The sequence below is a fragment of the Arachis duranensis genome, chromosome 8 (genome assembly GCF_000817695.3).
Source record: "Arachis duranensis cultivar V14167 chromosome 8, aradu.V14167.gnm2.J7QH, whole genome shotgun sequence".
In the NCBI taxonomy this organism is placed as follows: Eukaryota; Viridiplantae; Streptophyta; class Magnoliopsida; order Fabales; family Fabaceae; genus Arachis; species Arachis duranensis.
The window spans coordinates 14,531,918-14,539,990 of record NC_029779.3 but is presented as its reverse complement, the minus strand read 5'-3'; the positions used below and the strand labels follow the sequence as shown (position 1 = coordinate 14,539,990).

At 37.9% G+C, this 8,073-nt stretch overlaps 2 protein-coding genes across 2 annotated transcripts; one reads left to right on the top strand and one right to left on the bottom strand.

Annotated features, from left to right (window-relative positions):
* The first annotated feature begins 1,520 nt into the window (after window positions 1-1,520).
* Window positions 1,521-2,623, top strand: LOC107461081 (uncharacterized). The gene has a single exon (XM_016079537.3). The coding sequence runs from the start codon at window positions 1,717-1,719 to the stop codon at window positions 2,389-2,391; it is 675 nt and encodes a 224-aa protein (XP_015935023.1). The 5' UTR covers window positions 1,521-1,716; the 3' UTR covers window positions 2,392-2,623.
* Window positions 2,624-3,859: 1,236 nt separating this feature from the next.
* On the bottom strand, window positions 3,860-7,911 carry LOC107461080 (double-stranded RNA-binding protein 1). The gene is made up of 3 exons (XM_016079536.3): window positions 7,554-7,911; window positions 6,973-7,235; window positions 3,860-4,914 (listed from the first exon to the last, which is right to left on the bottom strand). The coding sequence occupies exons 1-3, from the start codon at window positions 7,585-7,587 to the stop codon at window positions 4,201-4,203; spliced, it is 1,011 nt and encodes a 336-aa protein (XP_015935022.1). The 5' UTR covers window positions 7,588-7,911; the 3' UTR covers window positions 3,860-4,200.
* Between the last annotated feature and the right edge of the window lie 162 nt (window positions 7,912-8,073).

Sequence of the window (8,073 nt, the reverse complement as noted above, 5' to 3'; positions counted from 1 at the left end):
ATTATAAGTTTAAAGCACCGTATATCAAAATAATTATAAATGTAAAACATACTCAAAACGTGGTCCTAGGACCGAACCCAGAGTGCCAAATTAAAAAATGAGAAAAATTGAAGTAGAATGGAACGGAAGAGTGCAGAATTTGGACCGAGACAATAGCAACAACTTTAATTCTCATGGTAGCAACAATGACCACAGCACCAGGCATATGTAATAAATTCAAATCGAATAAAGAGACAAATGTAGATATAGTTTTGGAAAATCCAAAACAGAACAAAGATAGAAAAATAAATCAAAACAAGAGCATGGCAGAAAAATGAAATGGTGGTAGAGATATGATGAAAATGGAACAGACTAAGGGAAGAAACTAGATCAGAACAGTGACGAGGAGTGTTGTCGGCAAATTTGGAAGCTCCAACGTGTTTTTCGACAACAATAAAAGCAGCAGTGGTAAAGCAAAACAGTGGTGGCATCAGATCCTCTCCTCCAACAGTGGCATTAGTAACTCCGATAAAAATAGAGAGGTCAGAGGTCAACCACAGTAGAGTAAAGTAGGGGCTAAAGTAGCTTCGAGTGCACCAATGGTGAGCTCCAGTGACGGTAGAAGCCTTCATCGTCACCTCTACTCGCGACTGCCACCCTCCGACGGCGGTTCCTTCAGCAGTGGTGGCAACGCCGTGCCTCCTCCCTCTCTTCGTCAAGTCTTCTCTCTCAATGCCTCTCTTTCTGGTTCGGTCTTCGTCTTTTCTTCTTTCTTTCGAGTTCGTGCTCGTCATTCCCTTTTTTTTTCTTTATTTTTTTTCATTTAAGGAGAATAAAATGTAATCTTTTACCATATATTTTATTGATAGGACAAACAAATATAAAAAAAATTATTAAAAAATTAGAGATCCATTTTACTCCTTCAGAATTAAAAGATCCATTCCCTAATATACATGTCCTTTTAGTTTTAACACACATGGTACATAGACACTTTTAGTTAAACTCTTTTTTTTTCAAAGAATAAGTGTGTGTTTGGATTGTGGTTGGTCAAATTGGAGTTTGAATAAAAATGATTTTATAGAATTGATTTTGGATAGAAGTAAGTTTGTGTCAACATGATTTATGTTTGGCAACTTTTTACCAAAATTGATTTTGATAAAATAAATTTTGTTTGGATAATATTAGTTAAAATTACTTTTAGATAGATAATTACTTAAAAGGACATGACATTTATATAATGTCAAATAAAAAAATTAATAAAAAATAATAAAAAAGAATTCATATAAAGAGGAATAATAAGAATTCTATAAATATGTATAAAGGATAAAGTTAGTAAAAAAAAAATAAATATGGAAGGTATTAGCTAAAAACACGTTAGTGCAACGGAGAAGTTAGAAATTATTGCTTCTTGTAAACGTGGGTTTAGGAACAAAAGCACTTCTGCGTTTGTAGAGAAGAAAATTAGCCAAACAAAAAAGTGAAGCTTTCAAGAAGCTCTAACGTGCTTTTTACCTTCAAACGTGGTTACTAAACACACCCTAAGAAGTTAAGAGTTGACTTAAGAACCCAATCAAACACGGCGGCTGCAGATTAAAGTCTCCGAACACTGAAATTGAAATTCTTTCACAACAAAAAGCCACAAATAATCGACATAAATAAGTACCTAACTCCGAGGTCTCTGCCACCGGAAAAATCCTCAGATCCTCGCCGGAAGAGAGAAGTTCACCGTCAAAATCAATGGAAGACACTGAGCAGAAACAAATGTTCCGCGACATCGTGCTCCAAGTCGTCATGGTCCTCTTCTTTGTAGTCACGTTCCTGGCCATGCACGGCATCCCTCAGAGGCTCCTCGCCTGGCTCCGCCTCCCAAGGGGACGCTCCGTCCGAGCCAAGCGCCACTTCGTCCGCAGCGCTCAGCTCCTCGCTGAAGCCCGAACCGCCAAGAAGAGCCGATCCTCCAGCTTGAATTCGCTCGCAAACGAAGCCCTAACCGAAGCAGATCGAGCGATCGCGCTCAATCCAAGGGATGCAGCTTCGTACCTACTCAAAGCAATGATCCTCGATCTGCAAGGGTTCCGGACCTCGGCGCTCGATGCAGTCGACGCGGCGCTGTCGCCGCTGGCAGCAAAGTCGCTCGCCGCGGAGGAGAGGGGTGACGCGCTGGTTAAGCGAGCGGAGCTGAAGTTGGCAGTGAGCGAGCGAAGCGAAGGCCGAGTTGACTCGGCGGTTGCCGATTTGACCGAGTCGGTGAAGCTGAACCCGAAGAACGCGAGAGGATGGTGTCTGTTAGGGCAATGCTATGAGGAGAAGGAAATGGAGGACGAAGCGAAGAAGGCTTATAAAGAGGCTCTTGAATTGGAACCGAAGCTTAGTGTGGCTGAGGAAGCGCTCAAGAGGTTGAGTTCTTCATAGGTGTTTGAAATTGGTGTCTTAATTACGAATTTGAATTTTCAGATTTTAGACAACTTCATAATTTCATTTGTATGCTGTAGTTTGGTTCTTAATTATGTACGAAAATGGTGCTTAATAGTATCACATGTGCACTAATCATTGGATGTTATGTGCGAAAATAAAACGCTGGTTGATGTATTGAACTGAAAAATCTGTAAGAGGGTTTGCAGAATATAGAGATCTGAAATTGACGGAGTTCTCCATTTTTTCGCTGAGTTTCTTGGGCTTATGTTAAGGTTTACGGGTGTACCATGCTCTGCGACGGGGAAAATGAAGTTTGATTATCAGTTATCATTACCAGTTATGATTTATGAATGAAAAAGATGTTAAGATAACAAAAATGGAAAATTTTAGGATGTGAGATTTTGTTGATTATGCAGATCAGATGAAGAATGAAGTTGCCCGCAGAACATTCAGTTAAAAGCACAAAGACAAGCAAACATTTGAGGATCTCACTTGGCAAGTTTGCATTGCATTATAAAGAGGGGTAACTCACACCTGCACTAACATTGCATTTGGTGTGGTCTCACCTTAAGACATAGAGGCAAAGATATAAATCGACTCGTGCTTTGCAAGGTGAGTAGACATATCATTTCATTATATTCATGGATAACACCAAGAAATTAGCTACTTAAGGACTAACCCCAAGGTGTCTGACCTTCTCCATCATGGTTTTAACTTTTGACTTTTAACCCAACCACTTGTAAAGGTGCAAAATGCAAAACCGTATTGACTATAAAAATATTATGTACAATCACTATATATTTGTTATAAATACATGCATGGTTAAACCCATTTTTAATATATAATTTATATTCTAACATATATTTTATACAAATAACAAATTTATTCTATACAAATAACAGATTTTTTGTGTACATGTAATATAATCATTTGACTATGATGGACGCTACTTAGATTTCTGAGAATATGATCTGAGATATCAAATGACTTTCACTTTCTGCTATGATGAAGGTACCGTCTTTGCCACTTTAGCCTTTACCATATTCCTACCGGAATTGCAATCCAAAAATAAAATAGGAATGATCTTCTAGTTTACCTTGTGTATATCCCTATTTAACGAAACCCAACTAGTTAAGAATAGAAATAAAAACTAACTAGTGAAAAATGAGAAGTAATTACTGAAAAGTGATTTTAGTTTTTAATGTAAATGTATGCAGAAAGACATGTATATTCAAAAATGTTATTCATACACTAAATTTAGTCACTAAAATCAGTTACCAATATATGTGTATAAATACATGTATAGTTTAATTTATTTTTAATGTGTATTTGTATTACAACATGTATTTTATACTGGAAGCTGACTTTTGTAGCTGATTTTGGTATACATGTAGCATAGTCAATTTTCAAAATCCCCACATTTATATCCAAAAAACAGAAACAAAAGCTCAAATCATGTCCCATCTTGTGGACAAAAAGGGAGCAGACAGTTGAAATATATATATATATGCAACAATACAATACAATAAATAACCAGTCTCAAATGGCATGAGTTAACTGATAAAAATTATCAACTTGCTTTGAATAATCTCATAGCCTATATTTCTACCTCCCTAGATGAGTGACGGCCAACAAAGAAAAACCGTTGGGATCCTCAAGGTTTTGTAACTCATAAATAGTCTACTCCAACTTGAATATTTTCTTGAATAGTAGTCATGATTCAATCAATACTCGAAGCCTATATAACCACCAAACCCACCCCTCCCGCACCCGGGCGGGGCACCCCAAAACACATACCAGTATTTGTCACAGTTCGTTTATGATTTCTCCATTATCTTGCTGCTTGTTCAGCTCCACACTAGCTTCTGGATCTTTGGAATGCAATTTTGTTGAGTTCCCAATTTCAACAGATCCATTGCCATTCATCACCGGAGAACCTTCCTTAACCAATACTTCTTTCTCGCAATAATTAAGCAATATCCCATTCTCAGAACTCTTCATGGCTTCTGAAATGAATGCTCCATCACATTTTGTTTCCTTGAAGCCAGACTCATTGCTGATATTTGCATGTGACTCTACCCCAGGATTAATATTTGCTCCAGTGCCTGCATTTTCAGCATTACGGCCAGTCTTGTCTTTAGAGAATTTCCTTTTTGAAGATTTCTTCCTAAATCGCTTCTTTGGCTTTGAGGGTTTCGAAGTCTCATCAACAGGGGGAGCAGTTTCTGCTGCCCGTTTCCGGCATGGAATTACTGTCAACTGTGAATGACCCAACTGGTTTTGGGAAGAAGATGCACTTGATTGGATAGCTAGCAGAGCAGTTCTAGCTGCTTTTATTTCTGCTTCTTTCTTTGTTTTTGCCGCTCCCCCAATATAGAGAATACCGCCAATGTCAACGGTACATGTAAATCTGGGTGCTCGACTTGGTGTTTCATCCTTTTGGCTGTGATACATGGGCATTGCATAATTCATCTTCTGCGCATACTCCTGAAGTAAGTTCTTGCACAATCCAGTTTCATGCTGGAAGAAGTGGCATCAACATGGTCAGAGGCAGCCATACATAATAACTAGAAAAGCTGTAATAGAATAGAATGCAAAAAAAAAATTTTCGGAGAAAATACAATCATGAACCCCTTACATTGTGCAACAAAGCTATAAGCTGTTGAAGTATTACATCAGATGAAGTAGTAGAAATTAATAACTGAGACAGGTGAAATACACAGAACAATTCTACACATCTTGAAAAAATTTAGGCAGCCTTTAGATAAAACGAAGATATGAACCACGGGCAGTTGTTAGACTTAATAAACATCCAACTCATTCTGTTAACATTTATGATTATTGGCTATGAAACATTTCCATGCACAGATATGCTATTCAACAAATATATCAGCCCATAGTCAAAATGGAGAAACAAAGAGTGGCTTTCAACAGTGAGGGCTACATATTGATGAGTTATCAAAAACTCAGGTTAAGCCATAACAGGAACAAAACATTAATGTTTTGGGTCTCAGCCAATCACCCTCGTACATCATTTCCCTTGTGCATAATCTTATGGTAGTTACCAGATGATTACTGCATTGAATTCTTATTGTCCCCCCCCAAAAAAAAAAAAAACACACACACACACAGACATATTCCTAGAAACAATCTTTGCTAGTAGTAACAAGAGCTGCTAACAGCCTAGCAAGCAGATAGAGAATTGTATAAGCAGAAGGCCCTTTTTAAAATGCTATTCGCCGGTCAAGATCTGTTCTAAACCTTGTTAAAAGAACATTATCTGACCCACTGATGGGATTGAAAATTATGAGTGGGAACGACTTTAGAAGGGGAACTTGTGTTATGAATTAATGGAGAGTATCTTGTAAAGCTGTATTTTGCTGAAACATGATACTTGCACCACCAATTAGTAGACCATAAGTGTATGCCTTCCCTTCTCTCACATTAAAAGATAAACTTTTAACATTCTCTCTTCTTAACTTTCACTTTAACTAATAATAAGGGAAGGTATATACAAAATAGTCATATTACATTTCTCGGAGAACTGCAATTGAAGAATTCCAGCAGGCAGGAGACTACTGCATACAAAGAATCGAGTAGGGTTGTGCAGCACATCTCATGAAACTAACATTGATTCCACTACACTATCTACAACCAAAAGCCACCGTATTAACACCTTCACAAACAAAGTGGGGCCGATCAATCCCTATCAGCAACCCAACTTTAAAAGAAAAAGGCATTCATGCCACCAGGCCACCACATATCATACACCAAGAAATACAAAGATTACCAGATCAAGCAGAGGACACTAATTCCACCAACAGATAGACTAGATTTTCCAGTGATAGAAGAGTACTCAACACTGCCAACAGACAGATCACTCTGCCAACAACCTCCACCATACACAACCAACCACTTCATCCCGGTGAGGTTCCCCCACATGCACACCTTAAACCTACGCAACCACAGTTATGCAACAATTTTGGCAGTTCAGCAAAACCCTTGTCAGAAAACATTCACCAAGAAAGAAACAAGTCTCCGACCAACAAAACAGAGTGTTTTTCTAGATTAAGAATGACATATAAAAATAAAAGGGGAGCTTTATTTATCAAAATATAAATGACACAAGATTAGGAAACCATTCAAGGACCTCTAACTAGTATAAAGTTACATGGTTGCATATAGACTATAGTACTAATTAACTCACAAGAGCATCATACCATTAAGCTAGACAGAAATATCATCAGAAGGGCATTTAAGAGGAATCTCTTGTAGACAATAGAAGTTGTATTAATCAAGTGCAAGAGTTTTGTGATAAGCATGATAAGTATTTTTCTCCTAACAAAATAAAAGGGCAATCAAATAAACAAGGCATTAAGGCAATGCACCCCAACCCAGCTGCAGAGCATGAAATACAAGAAGGCAAGTTAACAATTAACCAAGGGAAACAAAACAATGTGACATTTGTGTAATTAAAATTAAAACAGAATAAAAATCAACAGAATTTTCTAAAAGCAAAGAGACCTAACATTATCAACAAAAGTTTCATACTGATTAAAAGTGTAAAAGACTACTCACAACAGGTTGTTTAATGGATTGATTAACTTCATTAGTCTTGGCCAGCTCCATCAAAGCAACCTCAGCAGCTGACTGCTCCGCCGCTTTGCGGTTGAAGAAGCCGGCGAGAGAGTCATACCTGACATCATTGACTATCACTGTGGACCTGAAGGAGGGTTCATGAGAAGGCCCTTCCTTGATAGTTTCATATACAGGTGTTGGAAGCCCCACCTTCTGTGCATACTCCTGCAATCTGCTCTTGAACACATAGCAATTCGAAACACCTAACATTTTTCCCCCAAAAAATGGAAAAGGAAAAAAGTGTATTAATTAATTAGAACGAGAAATATGCATCCAAAACAAAAGAACCTTCTGCTCCGTAAATACAGTGTTACAACTAAAACCAGTTTCTTTCTTTTTTCTTTATCCCGATGAATGAAAATTAAAATAGATTCTTGTCGATAGTATTACAAAGAGGGGGGAACTAGAACAAAAAAAAAAAAACAAGAAAAAGAAAAAGGTCCAATCAAGAAATAAATGAGACAATCTAACAGAAACGAGAGAGAGAGAGAGAGAGAGAGAGAGAGAGAGAGAGAGAGTACCTTGGAAGTCTTCATTAGTGGGCATAGTGGGCATGGGTGAAGACGAGGGTTGATAGTCTGTGATTGGGTAGTTTCAAACTGAAGAGTGATGAGTATCAGTGTTTTGGTTTGTGTTGCGTGACTGTGTAATGTGTGTTTGTGTTTGTGGGAGGGAAGTGAGAGTGGAGGGAGAGAGGAGAGAGAATTGGTGCGTGTGTTGTGTGTTGATGCGGCTGTGGGCAAATCCAATGCCGGAATCTGCGCCGCTTCGTGGATGGGACGCGTTTGCGTTTCTTTCTTTCGTAATTCGTATTATGTAATGCAATCTTATAAAAGCCCTCAATCACGATTCACGCACATCCGCATCCGGTGCCACTGCCTTTTCGTCTCGCCGTCCATCAGACTTAAGGGTAGTAACAGGTAGAGCAGAATAGGATTTCGAGTTAACCTTAATTTTATTTATGAATTAAGATTTTTATATAAATTTATTTTATTTTATTTTTAGATGAAAATATCTCAATTCTAATTCTATCGATTTTTA